Source organism: Nyctibius grandis, chromosome 2 (assembly GCF_013368605.1).
Source record: "Nyctibius grandis isolate bNycGra1 chromosome 2, bNycGra1.pri, whole genome shotgun sequence".
Taxonomy (NCBI): Eukaryota; Metazoa; Chordata; class Aves; order Nyctibiiformes; family Nyctibiidae; genus Nyctibius; species Nyctibius grandis.
Window position 1 is genome coordinate 108,129,702 of NC_090659.1, and position 15,625 is coordinate 108,145,326.

Sequence of the window (15,625 nt, forward strand, 5' to 3'; positions counted from 1 at the left end):
TGTAGGTGTGCTGATGATAGAGCCTTGAGATTAATCCAGCTCTGCAAATGAAGTGCCTTGGTACGTTCCTCACTTGCTATGCTTGTAAGGTGAAAAAAAAAGAATCTGGGAGGGGTACCCGCTTCAGCAGTAGAGCTGCAGCCGGTTTTAATAACAGGTGCTTTTGCTAATATCAGCTCAGCCTTTTTCTTACTAAATTCCTTCAGAAGCCCAGAATGTCTGCGGACTTATGACCTTGTACTCAGTACTAGCAGATTAACTCTGAAATAAGCCAGTGATTTCAGTGGAGGCATAACATTTAACGCAAGAGAGGAATTGTATTGTCTCTACTTCTTTACATAATGTTCATGCTGGGAGGGGTTTTTTTTGCTATTTTTTCAGCAGAGTTTCATGATTAAGGGCTACACAGGGTTTAGCTGAGAACAACTTTGGCAAAAATTGCCATCTGGTTTCTTCTAATGAAAATGTTTTCTTAATAAAAGTGGGTTGGGGGGACTGTTGTGGAACATCCCCTTTAAAGAGGTGATGGGGTGTTTCCATTGGTTCTACAGGCATTTTTTCATCTTTTGTGATGCTATTGGCATGCTATCAAAAATGTCCCATATCTGGAAAACACAAAACTGAACAGACTATTTCAATTTTCACTCTTTTTTTTCTAAATATATATAAATACTTCAGGAAATTCCCATCTTAAAAAAGGAGTCTTAGCCACTCTATTTGGAAAGGGTTGAGGGTAAAGGTAGACTTCTGTTTTGAGGTTTGACATGTCCATTTTTGTAGAACAGGAAGATGACACGTCTTCAGAATATATTTTGCCTGAAAAGTTTTAGCTCTCCTTCCACAGTCTTGCTTATTTCTGCTTGTTAATAAAGAAGCAAGTAAATGCAATAAAATTAGAAGGGGTCAGGACCTAAAAATACTTCAGTGACTGATTCCTAGTAAAAAGCTCTACTTTTTAGTATGATATTGTTATTCACAAAGTTGTATGGCTGTATCTCAGAACAGTGTACGTGTGCCTTAGGGGGAAAAAAAAAAACAAACCAAAAGCATTTGCTTTGCCTCGAACAGTTGTATTTATTTTTCAAGCTTTCAAACACTTGCATCCAATTCCTTGGTAAACATATTCCTTTTTTTCACCCACAGAAACAGTTTCATCAAAAAAGTTGTTGTCTGGATTGGTGCCTTTAACCCTGCCTAGTACCTTATCTCCTATTTTATTTCATTACAAATGCTTAACATTACTTTTCTGAAGTGAATACCTCCACGATTATGAATGGCTTTGATTTCCATTGCCATGGACATGACCCAGCTATGGCCACATTATAACTAAAATTAAATGCTATCACTAAAAAACCAATGCTGTCACTGCAGAGCAACTTGCACTTGTCATAATAATTATAACTATGAACAAGATAAAAACATTAAGTGGCCAGAAGCAGGAACTGCAGCTAAGTGTCAGCTGTTAGATGACAACCTTATGTATCGGTGAAGGCCTGTTTGGATGACATGACACAAAAACAGTGACATGAGCAGATATGCCCCATCTGGGATACAGGAAATCAGCCAGCTTGCCCCAGCCTTAATTGCAAAGCAGCTTAATTTGTTAACTTGTCCCCTGTGCAATTACCAACAGTTACAAAATCAAATCATAAAATTATTATGGTGGTTGAAATAATAGATGGAACGTAAGGACTGCGTAATACATACTTTGTGTGCAAAAATTAAATTAGCAAATTATTACCACAGAGATGCAAATACCGATTCACTTAAAATGAATTATTAAGATCCATATTTGACACTGTTAAATAAACATACTCTTCTACAATTGATTTCACTACTTCCAGTTTCGATCAGAAAAGGTATTAAAATTTGGCTTCCAGATAGGCTGACACAACTGCGGTATCTTTGCTGTAGCACCAGAGACTAAATACCTAAAAGAAAAACAAAGACATGTCATTGGAAGAGGTCATCATGTGTGAGAGATGGTCAGTGGTAAAGCCTTCGGGTTTCCCACTCAACCAGGCCCTAGCCAGTGCGACGTGTCTGCTTCTGGTGGGCACAGCCATCAAGAGCAGCAGTGTTCTCTTTAAGGCTTTCACCAGCAGGAATTCATTGGGCGGCAGCACAAAACTTTTGCAACCAACCTTACAGATTTTCTACAGTAACGGTGACTGCTGGCCAGCCAAGTTTCAATGTCGATGTTAGAGGCTAAGCCTCTTCAGCTAGGTTATAAAAACAAAAGGTAGAACAGCCTGACACCAAGCCAGCTGCCAACACAGCAGTTCATTAATAGATTGTCCTGAGCACTGTTTTTCAGCTGTTTTGATCAGGCTTTTGCATGCTGGTTTATCCTTTCTGTTTGCTGTGTGTCCCTGAAGGGGAGGGAGAATCCCCCTTCCATATAACTTTTTGCACACTGGGGCTGTCCTCCCTCATCACAACGCTCCTGCAGGGGAATATCCAACTGAAGAATCCTGGACCCGGACTCCCTGACATCTTCCTTGGAGACGAGGCTTGTGGAGGTGCTGCGAATTGCAGGATCGTGGCACTGAAGGACACCTAAGCGAGCTTCACACGTGTTTCGGAAAGGAAAAGGACAAATCCCTCCAGAGTCATACCATATTTTGCCTTTTGAACTTGATCAAAGCTGAGACTATATATATGTACGCAACAAAGGCAACTTGGAATGCTCACTGTTGCTACTGGAACCCTTATGTTGTTATTGAAATCTGGTATTTTAATAATGTATGAAAAATACTTTTTGGAATGAGATACATTTTATTTTAAATGACAGACAAATTCAACAACAGACATAAAAACTATTACTTCAGACATTTATTATAATTTCACCAAATATTTAAAATATCTGTGAATTGGATTCATCTAATGACCACAAAATTCTTTCAATTCCATTTGTTTCTAGCAAAGACTTTAAAAGGCAATCTAACATATTTGTTGGAAAAAGAAATCCGATTAATATCCATTAAGGTAACATCCTATTATTGTTATTCAAATACTAACAAAAGAATAAACAATTTGGTTTTAGACCATACGATTGTATTAGTAAAATTACCGTGCAATAATTTTAGACGATGTTAAGGTCTGCTTCTGTAAATGTATTAGTAGAAGAATATGTGTGTATTGAGTCATAGGCAATAAATATACCCAGAGTGGCTAGCTTCCAGGCCTGCAGACTAAGTCCATGTGTAAGTCCCATGTTAGGAGCACGGTATGGGCAGAACTACACTTCCATCCCAGCTGACAGCATAAATCTTAATTGAATTAGAGGATAAAGTAAAGGTGTGTTGCATACCATTTAACATGCCAAAAAAAAAAAATATTCCTCAAGGTGACTTTTTTTTCCCTTAGTTCTCCTTTCCAAAATGCCTCGTACAGTAAATGCCCCTTGGTTTGTACATTTAGCTTCAACAAAAGTAGATTGTAACACACAACTGGGTCTTCACTGCCTAATGCTTTGTGCCTTTGCAGATGCACTGAAGAGAAACATTGGCCCAGAAATCTTTACTTTCAAAAGCGATTCTAGGATTGATTCCTCAGCCAGGGCAATGAAAGTTAAAAATCTATTTTTTAATGAGGAGCTGTATTTTGGCATTACTGCCGGAAGACAAACTTTTATATCTTGCAGTTATGGCATTCTTATAATTATCTTTATAACCTACCTCCTAAAGAACTGTGTAATTTAAGTTGATATGGGTATCTGAAAGTTCTCTTTATTGCCTGTAGTTCTCACTGTAGTTTCAGTTTCATGGCTGAAAAGAATACGATCTCTAACTACACTTCTGTTTTTACTGCCCTGCTTTATCAGACAAACTGCAATTTTACACCTTGTTAAGGAAGCAAGGTGAGAAGAAAACCACATTATACTATTGACAAGGAAGATAAGACTATTATTTACCTTGACATTTTTGAGCAATAATATTCTTCATGTAACAGGATAAGAGAAAAAGCATATCCGATGGTGATAATGCACAAATTGAAAGGAACTTTCTTCAACATGCTGTCAACACTAGTAAAGAAACCATGCCCTTGTGCAATAATCCTGTATTTGAGCCAGTTCACAACTGACTATTTTGGAAGAAAAGCAAGCCTCTAATTCAGTCAACTACAGTAAACACATTTTATCTGTGCACTGCACTGAATCATAGACAATTTCTTTAGGTGACTGAATGAAATAAGAGTTTGGTTTTCCATGTTTTGTTTTTTTTTTTTTCATCCCCCTCGGATCTTACTTCGACCTGAAGGGAAGAGTACATTGCATACTAATGATGGCTGGTCAGTGGAACTGTGCATCTGCAGAGGCTGCAAGACACTTCAGAAGTTTAATGTACTGCAAAATATTCTGTTTCAAGCCAGGATGTTCTTCACGATGAAGAACAACAAAGAGAAGGAGGAATTAGCCACTGTCATTTCTACCTTGGAGCAAAATGGCATAAACAAAGCTGGAATTGAAATTTTAGCCCATGGAAGGAAATTGAACACATCTTTAATAGACTGAGATGTTCAGGTTCTGTGGTGATGACTGCGAGAGAAATGTCCGTTTGAAATGTACAATAAAATGCATAAAATCATCACAGATTAAACTCATTAAATGCCTCTAGAAGAAGCAATTAAATTCAGGCTTACATAATTAAATTTAATTTCATCATAGTTTGTTTTATGTAGTCATCTAGTTTACGGGAATGTTCTTTAAATTTTGTCCAAATTTTAAAAAATGTAGTCAGTGAGGCTCCCACAGATTCTCTGGGAGATCACTCCTTGTGGCTTTCCAGGCTGCTCTGCTCTTCTTCCCTTTCTCCCCACCTCCAATTCATCCTAAAATGTTATTCTTTTCGAAGCAGCTTTAATTGAAGATTCCTCTTCATTCTTCCCCCAACCTTTCCCTCTTTATCAGACAGCCAAAGGGCGAGGTGTATTAATAGCAGCTGCATGACTCAGTTGGTAGCTCAAGTGGATCCCTTTGCACCGAGCTTTCCTGTTTGGCCTCCCTGGCTATGGGGCCACTGAGCTCGGGGAGCACCTTCACTTTCTGGCAAACAAAAATAACCTACAAAAGCACAGACGGGTCTGGGACTGCCTCAACCTCTCTGTCCTTCAGAAGGATTCTCCTTACTGCTGTTTTCTTCTCCACCCCCACTGGGATTGTATATGAAAAAATGGAAACATGTATATGAAAAAAAAAGTGTGATCCCACCCCCCAGTGACTCTTTCTCCCGAGTGATTAAAAAGGAGCGAGGGTCCCATCACCGCAATGAGGTGGAAGAGGGGAGCAGGGTCAGCGCCCTCCACTCGAACTGCATCCCGCCCTCTTTCTCTGAAGGCTTTCCTCAGGAGCCATCACAGCTTGAGCCTTCCCACCCCCCAGACCACCACACCCGAGCCCCGTTGCTGCCCGCTGCGGCCCCCCGCCCGGTGGCATCGCCAGCTCCGTGCCCCCGCCATCTGCCCAAGCACCCGGGCTCCCACCGCGCCCCAACTGCGCCCACCGCACCCACAGCGGCCGGGCCCCCCGCGATACACCCCGCCGCCTTCTGCCCAGCCGAAACGGAGGGCACGGTATTTCCTCGCGGGGCTTTGAAGGGAAAACACCCACGCTGCCCACTCCCCACTCCCCCCTCCCTGGCTCAGGCTTTACTGACATTTTCTTCTCCCGTCTGCCCTTAAGACCCGGTTGCACTATCCTTCTCCTCACTTATGTGAGGGAAGAGCTTTCCGGGGACAGCTTTACCGCGGGGCAGCTGTTACAAGCAGACACGGCGCGGGCAGAGCTGCGCTCGGGTGATTTCCGCGGGGCACTCGCGTCTCCGAGCACCAGCTCAGCCCCAGCGTACAGGACGCTGCCAAGCTCCGTGCAGAGGGGCCGCAGCGCGGGGCCGGCTTTGGCGGGCCTCGGCACCGCCGTGCCCCGGACGCCGCCCCACAAGGTGGGTGCTCGCTGCCATCCCCTCACGGGAGCTCCGTGTCTCACCCTCGCTGTCCCCCCATGGGAGCGCCAGCCCCTCACCCTCCGCGTCCCCCAGCCAGCTCCCCGGCCGCCACCGCCCCCTCAGGGCCGCAGTACCTCCGTCTCACCACAGCCGCGCTCGGCTCCTTCCGCCCCCGCGGGCTGCTCGCGCGCCGCCAGCCCCCTCGCCCCTCCACCGGCGCCGGCACTACGGGCAGCGGCTTCGCACCGCCTGACGCGCATGCCCGGTCGCGCCGCGCATGCCCAGTGCGGGCGCAGGAGCAACATCTGATAGGGGGGAAAATCTGAACGGCGGCGGCCGCCGCCATATTGCGGAGCTGTCAGCGGCGGCCGCGCTTGGCGCCTCTTCCCCGGCGGCGCCGCGAGCAGCACGGGGCGGCCCCGCAGCGCCTCCTGCCCCGCTGTGAGGGGGGAGCTGCGCGGCGGGGGGGGGACATACCGCCCTGCCCTACGAGGAGCGGAGAGCGCCGCGCGCAGCACCCTGCCCTGGGGTCTCGTCCCCCCCCTCCGCCCGACGCCGCGGAACGCCCGCCCCGTTCACGGGGGAGCGGAGCCCAGGTAAGGTGGGGGCGCGGGGAGCGGCCATGCCGCCGCCCAGGCCGCGCTGACCCCGCGGGGCGCTGAGGCGAGGGAGTGTGGGTGGCTGTCACCGGGGGCGGGGCCGCCCCTGCCGCGGCGCCCCGGCGGGTAGCGCGGGGGTGGCAGGCCGCGGCCGTGGGGGCCCGCTCCCCCGCCGCGCTGGCGGCAGCCTGAGGCGGGAGCCCGCCCGCAGCCCTCGGGGAGTGGGGTGGAGGGGGCGCCAGCGCGCAGCGGGGCGACTTGTTGCGGCGGCGACGCCGCGTTGCAACGCGCAGCTGCTCGTGTGTGGGGCGCGACGCCCGCTGCCACCGGGGAGGGGGGCCCGGCTCGCCGCCACCGCCGAGGGGCGATGGGCGGGCGGGCGCTTTGTTGGGGAAGCCCCGGGAGCGCGCCCTCGGCGTGCCCGTGCCGCGCAGCCCCCTCTGCATTATTCATGTCCCCGAGCGTCGTGGCTCTTGAGGTTACCGTAGACATGTGGCAGTCGGGTCGGCCAGCTGACTGTGGCGGTGTGGAAGAATAATAAGGAATTACTTCATAAACAAGTTCTGTGAAGCATCTGTTGCTGTCTATTGTTTTCAACAAATGCACAGTTTTAGAGTCCTTAAATACTGACCGACGTAATGGGCACAGCGGCCCTGAATGAGCCTTTGTGCATTGGGGTTTTTTTGAATGGATTAATGTTTTGTACAAGTCATGGGAATTTGTAATTAACCTTGCCACTTGAAGTCTAGTGCAGATAAGGGGTTTTAGTTTCAACTTTCTGGAATTAATTTCTCTTTTGTCAGTTTTCTTAATTCAAATGTGAAAGAAATAATTCTTTGGACTCCATGCCAACACAACTAATCACATCAGTTGTAAGGTGCTATTAAGCTGTCTTTTCCAGCCTGTGTAACACCCTAGACAAGTATTTCATGTTCTTCTTTCTGGTACAGGCTTTTGAAAAATTCAGTTTTTTTAACTGAGTTATGGGAGTTGCTGCTCTGAGTTTTAATTAATTATGTCTTTGTGACTGATTTGTGTCAGGCCTCAGACGTGTCCCTGCATTTTACTCTGTTTTGTTTTCATCAGAGATGCTTGTCATTGTATTTATGTCACAGAAACGTTTTGAGGATGCATCTGCCTGCACAGCACTTCACGTATTCAGAAGACCGTAGAAACACCATTGTTGCTGTCAGCTCTTATATAGTGTGTTGGCACAATGCTGCTGGGCAATATGAGTTGTGAGGGAAGACGTGGTGTTGGTGTACAGTAACGTTATGGCTACTGAGATGAGGCAGTTTTGTGATCGTTAAAGATAAGAGACAAGTAGTAACTGTTTATTGAATTATAAGACTTGTCTCTATTGATCTATTGATTTAGCATAAGAGGTGCTGTGAGAAAAATAAACTGCAAGTCAGTGCAGTGTTCCCAGATAAGCAACCTCCCAGCAAATGGCAATTGCAAGGCAGTGGCATATTTCCAAGCTTTGTGCCGAGGTGACACAGCTCTTCCATCAGGTTGGGAGACTAGAGAGCAAAAGTGCAACAAACAGCTTTAGAAAACATGCAGACAATGACATGGTGTGACATGTCAGGAGCTGTCCAGAGAGTTTTCCTTGCATGCTGACTGAGAGAAACGGTGTAAAAGTGTTTGTAGAGATGACAAACAGTTCTGGTCTGACTATTTCTGCCATTGCAGTAGAGAGCATTGCAGGGCTTCATGATAACAGAGCTGCCAGAAAAAAGCTGGTTCACAGAAAATTAGGTAAAGCCATAAGGAGACTGAGAACAGGGATCCATCTGCAAGATGCAAAATTAAGGGGGTAAGAAGTGTAGCGGTTATGATATTAGAAGGCAGTTCCTGATAAAGAAGGTTACTTCAGCCACTGCCAGGATAGGTATACGGCCTTTCTTCTTCAACAGTCTTGCTCAGCTTTTTGAGAAGGGGTACTTCTATTGGCAGAGGCGAAGAGGGAAGTTGTTTAAGGTATTACTTCTTTCTGTTGGATGTGTTAAATACATCAAAGTCCTATCGCTTTGTGTTACATTAGGAGTCTGTGGGAGTAGAGGAAAGGGAGGATTTTCAAGTCTGTAAATGTAAACAAAGCTTTATACAAACTTCTGAAGAAATTCTTAATTGTTGAGAGATACTGATCCATTAAAGCAGCACTCAGGGTATCTTGCGTGCTCAGCAACTTTACTTCAGAGCTGAAGGGGCCTGGGTAAACTCTTTCCTTTCAACATTGAAGGGCTGCATCTGTGGGCTAACTTTACCGGTAGACTAATTCTTAGGTGTGCTTGGAATTTAAAAACTCTTTTTCCTTTCTGCTTTAGATGTTTATTAATCACTCTGTGAAATGAAACTTTCAAGTCATGTAGTACAAGGAAAAACAGTGTTACATTGGCCCAAGAAGAGAGTTAATACTCTTAACGCTGGAACATTTTAAGAACTCTAGATAGTGTATCTAGAGGAGACTGATGCGAGTGGCCAGTTCATGTTCATAAGTTTCCTTTATTTTATGGAACTAGTTCTAAGAGACTTAACAGCATTATTCAGAAAATATAATACCTGGTTTTGAAATGGGATATACCCAGAATTTCAGTTATGTTATATTTCTTTGCTAACTGTATTTTTAGATAAAGGTTTATTTCACCTTAAAACAACAGAGTACCTGCATCAGTCACACTTCTTAATTTCAGTTTTTGCTTGTATATCAGATGTACATGGGAAAAGTGGCCATCCTGTCATTGCAGAGCTCTTCAAAACCTTAGAGTTATTTCAAATAGTGCAGTTGTGGGTACTTTGAAGCTAAAATTTGAAGCAAGGTTACTAAACTTAATAAATATAAACTGTATGTAAATTGTATAGCACATCTATAGCATACCAGTTTATTAATTGGTAAAACTGCAAGTATTGCACGAATGTTCTTTGGCTGGTCTGTGTTGCTTTTTGTTTAACTACTGTGTTGGCAACTGCCAAGTTTTCGTTTGTACTTCTGAAGTTCTCAGGAACTCCAGTTTGGAAGAAACACTTCACTCTTCAAAATACATTTAACAATAAATACATTTAATGCATAACAATGGTACCGGTTATATTGCAATTATTTTTCAGAGAGACAGCAAGCCTATCTCAAGTATTTTGGGGAAGGGAGGACTGGAGGAAATGGTGGTTTTAAGAAGGTAAAGATACAGTACTCAAAAAAAAAAAGTTGGTACTGCTCGATTCTCAATTATTATGTGTTAGTTATGGAATACAGCTCTTTATTTTTCTTTTTTCCTTTTCTGTGAGATAGATGGCTTGTTGTGGTTCCCCTCTGGGTTTGCTTACATCGCAGACAATTGCTTAGACCGCCTCTCTGTCCGGCTGAAAAAGATGTATGCAGGAGTAGAGTCTGTGGCAAATGAACTTCTTTATTGGACTGCAGCAAGTATGTCATTAGGGAGCTGTTATTGTGAGAGATGATTGCCCTGCAGGCATTCACAGGCTGCTTTGGAGTAGAGAGGCATTTTTGTAGAAAGCTGGGACCAGTTAGTCAGGTACAGCAGCCTGTGAGTTGCCTATTGCTGCCTCCCCAAAGATCTAGAACTTTTAGGTATCACAAAAAATGGAATGGTGTAAGACTTTGAAAAGAAAAAAATATATTAATTTTAAATAAGTTCCTGTAAATAAATGACTGAGTTTTATTACTGTGCCTAAAGCTCTGTGGTCCCTGCCATCTGTATGTAGGAAAATAGATGATGAACCTCATGCTAGAGCTTAGGAGCACACTGCTGAGGAGACTGCTTCTGAGAGAAGGTCCTAAGCTGTCAGACAGAGATCCTGCATTTCAGGGTTGGTTCTCCGCCAGCCAGGCGTCCTGCTTAAGCCTTCTGCCTCCCATCCCATCCTCACCTGACCTCAGACCCATGGTTGTGCGTATGAATGTTTCTTTTGAAAACAGCTGCTGCATAAATTATTTGACAGAATTTTGGCATCAAGCATTTTATGCACCATCATTTTCCAAAGAAAGCTTTCTTTGTTGTCTTTCAACAATTGCTTTATTTGTTGGCTTCTGTGGCATAACTGGAAACATGGATGATACTGATTTAAAAATCCTAACTGCCTTGTAGTGAAATGACTTGAAATCACAGTTCTTCATTTCAAGAGAATTCTTGAAATTCTGGATGATTTTTTTGACTGTGATGTGGAGCCTGCTGATACTTTGGTGATTTGGTCCAGAGTCCAGACTACTGCATACGCAGTGCAGGTCTCCAGGGCTAAAGTATTGTAGCAGTAGGATCTCTGCAAAGTCACAGCCCTGCTGATCCTGACTTGGAAGAGGCACCTTTGGGAATTGAAATGCCAAAGTGATGAGCCTTTATGTCTACTAGGTCATAAGCTGCTTTCAGAATGCAGGAGGTGACAAGGATATAATTCCCAAGCCCAGTTGGCCGTTGGTGTTTTTTTTTCTTGCTCTATTTGCAATGCTATTCCACATGAGTGTTAAAATAAAAGTAAATATAAATAATTAAATGTTTCAAAGATAAACATGTAGTAAAACTGATATGGTTGCATCCACTAAATGTAAATTTATTGGAAACGCCTATGTAGAAGAAGTGAACTCCCACTCCAGTAATAATAGTGGAGATGCACAATATTTTGCCTGGCAGTGATTTTTGGTTTCTTTTGGCCAAATATTTTCCTTATATTTGTTTTGGTTTTAGTGTTAGCTGGTGCCAATAATTGGGAAAGATAGGGTGTTATTTTTCTACTCAGTGCTTATTTGATCTCAATTTTTGCACAATTTTAAGATCTGAACTTCTTGATTTTTTCATATATATATAATACTTAGTTGCAGTGTTTTTGTGTGAATATACTGTTTTGAAATTGTGTAACATTTTGAGTATGAAAGCATATAGACACAGGCTGTTTTTTGCTTTATATATAAAATGGAAACAATGGTCCATGAATTAAATTGTAGACCCTATCAGTTGAGTTTGATTTTTTTTTTTTTTTTTTCCTTCCCGTATAGTATGGCACAAGGTCTTTATGATCGGAAACAGAAGCAAGTTCAGCACAGTTGACTCTAAATTTATTAAATTTATTTCTTTTTTAAAAAAAATAAATTATATATTTCTTTTTTTACTCTAGTAAAAGATATTACTGCAAACACTTCAACAAAAAATACTTGTGCTATTATTTGTTTTGCATAAATTTTTTTCTGTTGCTTGTGTGCTGTGATAATTTATCAGGCCTACAAGATCTGTGGGGCTGACAGTGACACTCGATTTTTATTGAGTTTTGCACAAGAGGATTCTTACTTTTAGCTGATAGCTTTGTTTTATTGCATGAGAACAATAAATGTTAATTCTGTAAACTCATTTAAATTACACATCTACCAGTTGTGATTTGATGACATAGAATTATCCTATACAACTCCGTAGTTATGTTTCTGATTTTAAACATTAACTTAAGGTTTTAAAGTATGTTTTCAAATAAGTAATTTAGGGTTGGCTGATAGTAGTTTAACAAAATGTTTGAGTAAAACCCAAAGCAAAAAGTCAGGGCATATTTATGGAAGAATTTGCAATGATAAGATGTATGAGGGTATGACAGTCATTTTAGAAAGTGATAGACATGGTCTCTTAGAAAGACCTCAGAAGGTAATCAGTTGGTAACACAGATCCTGGCCGTGTGCCGTATGCTCTCATTTGTCTCCTGGAGACTAGACTTAAGTAACAACTATCATCTCACCATACCCCTCCTTTTCAACGCTAATATAATACAGGCACATAAAAATAGTTGTGCTACTTTCTGTTCCTTTTAGAACTGTTGAATTGGCATGCTTATAAAATGGTGGATGAGAATCTAATTTAGCTTTTGCATCGTTAATTAACTGAGTTTAACTCTAGGGCTTCAGTCTGCCTTAATTTTTGCGAGCAATGAGCCTCTACTGTCGAAAAGGTGAGCACAGGGATTACTGCAGCTCGGCATCCTGATACTGTTAGGAGGTATTAGAGCCAAGCTTGTTTTGCTTTTTACTACTCTTGAATTTTGCTGAGGAGTACATTAGGGAAAGGGGAGAGAAGAGGGGCAATCTCTTCTGTGTACTGGAAAGGTGCTGTTGAATTTTATCAAAAGCCAGTGTTGCAAGGACCCAAAAAACCCTTTTTTTTCCTCCCCGCCCCACCGCGAAAGCATTTTTTTGGTTTAAAAAAAAATGAGGGCGGAGGAAATTGCGGAAAAGTGTATTCATATTTTTTAAGAATATATTGAACAATATCTTAGAATAATAGTCTTACTGATACTGTCCAATGCTTCAGAATATCTTCTGTAATTAAAAAAAAATTCTACTGGAATGTAATTGTCTATGCTAGGCAAATGTAGTATTATACCTTTATAGTTGTACTACTTTAATTATGTCATAATGAATATAACTTAAAGATACTGTTTTAATTTTTTCAGGCTGATTTTTCATTAAACAAAATTTGTTCCGTATTTGCATTATACCGTTAGATATCTCTTTCTGTAATTTTTAGTTTTAACATTCATTTTTCTTTACCAGCCAACAACATTGGTGCTTCTTAAATTCTGTTTTCATCCATTATCTCTTTTTTCCAGTCTCTCTTTTCAAACATCTCTACAGATTAGAAACAGAAATAAAAATGATATGCTAGTGCACCTTAGGTTGCTGTGCAAATGTTTTTAATATTTACTATATTTTTTTATTGCCAAGAAGGAAGGAAAAATAACTTATTTTGTAAATATATATAACACTTTATATCTGCATTTCTCTTTATGAATGAGAAATCATTTATACAAAACTTGGCTTTTGATAAATGAATTACTCTAAATATTTTGTTTTTCTCTTTATATCTTGTATTTTTTTAAGCACTTCTGAAAATTTTATTCATCTGATGCAGTCATGGAGTTATAATACTGGAATCTCGGATTATTCTGAGTAGTATGTCACTGTCATTTTTCTTAGTATAACTGTAATTCCAGTTAATATTATTTTTGAAGGCCATGCCGCCTTTGGTACTCTTTGCAGACCAGCAACAGAACTGATTCATGGAAGTCATTCCTTTAAAAGTGTGCGAGAAGGTGACTAGCTGCTTATTCTTTCTGAGTTAAAATTAATTGAAAAGGAGACAGGGTGCTATCTGCCAATAAGATTGCAAGCATTTTTTTTTTCAAGGCATAAAAACTTTTTTGGAATGGAACACAATAGTGAATCCTTACATTACTATGTAGACATAACTTACAACCTTTCTGCTTTACAAAAAACCCCTCTATTATTTTAAGCAGAGCAGATTTTCTTCCTTTTTTGCTGTGATAGTATACTTACATTTCTCTTCATTTGGGAGAAATAATGGTATCATTCCTTCACTTAGAGAAATGGATGCTTTTATAGACATGAAATACAGTTTTGATGCTTTAAAATTGTGTTAGGTTTTTTCTTTGTTTTCATGATGTTCCAAGTTTGACTAGAGTTGACAGATTAAATTGCAGCTTTGGAGTTCCTTGTACAAATTTTACTTCCTCATAAATAATGTTAAAGGTTTTTAATACTAGAGGCTGTCTGATATAAAAAGTATTCAAAAGAATTTGTAGCACTTGGGGAACTGTTGTCTCTCTATCCTAACATTAGTGGATTAATATTCTACAAAAAACTAGAATGGAGGTTACTACTTAGAGACCTGTAGATTCTGGTACTGACTAACTTGGTTGCTTTTAGCTTATGTTATCTACTGAAAAGTATATTTTGTACCTGTAGAGCTCTTCTTTACCTGCTTTGGAATTTGTACTATTTGCTGTGATGTACATGAACTCTGTTATGATCAATTTAAAAACAGCCCTTTTAATTTTGTTTTTGACACAAGGGGACAAAGAGTTTGTAGAAGACTTAAGTGGACAAGAGACTAAAGAAAACAAGAAAAATGCCGAAACCAGTAAGTAGCTGTTTTCATACTTACCTAAAATCTAACAGGTTTTCATGTGTTAGAGTGGTGCTCTTATAAAAGCTCTAGTTGTTTTGACTCTACCCTTTCTAGATTTCATAAGATCTGATAATGTACAATTGGAGTTGAGATAGTTTAATACCAACACGTGAAAAAAAGATCAAGAAAGCTTGGCACTGCAAGTTGCATGGAGTACGCTTGGAGGTGGGGGCAGCCCTTAAACCACAAAGAGCCCATTTGGCTGGCAGGAGGAATGACTTTTCAGGAATTGTTGACTTGGAGATGAGATGACATACAGTGGTTAATGGAGGCATAATTTGAGCCTGACTCAACATCTGTGAGAATCAGTGGAAGGATTTGCTGCAGGATTTGGCAGGGGAAGACAGAACACGTGTGAAGTGTCTGTGACAACAGCACTAAGTGGTAGTTTTACCATGGTAGAGGGTATAACGTAGAAGGTAAGTGTAGAAGGGAGGAAGTAAGCAGTGTTTGTATCTCACTTCATCTGAGATAAGGGTTCATCCACTTTCTATACAGGGGGGAAAAAAATCTCCAATTTTTGTTTCAATTATAGTTCTAGAATTCTTTCAGGAAATAATTATTCAGCAGCTTGTTTCTTCTGCTGTTGATGTAATAGTAGTTGCTTGGGATTTCATCTGCCATGTGTAGAAGACTTTTGGTTGTCTCTTCCCCTTGTATCCAGTGAGCAAACATTCAGACAGGGAACTGAATTGTCAGGGGAGATTATTTCTATTCAACTCAATTGGCTTATGTAAGAGCCTTCAGGCTTTCTTTGTTTACTGATGCTTCATTGAGGTAGTAGATTAGGAGCAGGGCAGATCTATTGCTAAGAATAAATATGTCTGTGTGCATGTGTGTACACATATACATACGTATACATAGATATATAAAAGGTTTTTGCTATTAATCAGAAATTACCAGTGTAAATAGTCTGTATTGCACACCAGTATTTGTGACGACAATGAATAATGCAAGCATGGGACTGTTCAAGGGCTAGAAGTTCTGTTCTGAGCTTTGCTATTGGTCTGCTGACCAACTGGCCATACCATATTGTTTCTGTAATTTCTTCTTTTTCTCTCTGTGGATTGGGGGCAATATCTTAGCACTTTCTGAAGTTGGAAGT

General features: G+C 41.5%; 1 protein-coding gene and 1 long non-coding RNA gene across 3 annotated transcripts in view; one reads left to right on the forward strand and one right to left on the reverse strand.

The window, feature by feature from the left end:
* Positions 1-2,813: 2,813 nt before the first annotated feature.
* On the reverse strand, positions 2,814-6,536 carry LOC137660630 (uncharacterized). Its single transcript, XR_011047729.1, has 2 exons — positions 6,080-6,536; positions 2,814-5,154 (listed from the first exon to the last, which is right to left on the reverse strand). It is a non-coding gene; the product is annotated as an uncharacterized lncRNA (long non-coding RNA).
* The window catches only part of RDX (radixin), a 41,099-nt gene continuing 31,716 nt past the window's right edge, over positions 6,243-15,625 (forward strand). For both annotated transcript variants that reach the window (XM_068395566.1, XM_068395567.1), the window contains exons 1-2: positions 6,243-6,541; positions 14,404-14,472. In XM_068395566.1, the coding sequence (XP_068251667.1) occupies positions 14,461-14,472 (12 nt within the window). In that variant the 5' untranslated portion in view covers positions 6,243-6,541; positions 14,404-14,460. The remainder of the gene's footprint in view (positions 6,542-14,403; positions 14,473-15,625) is intronic.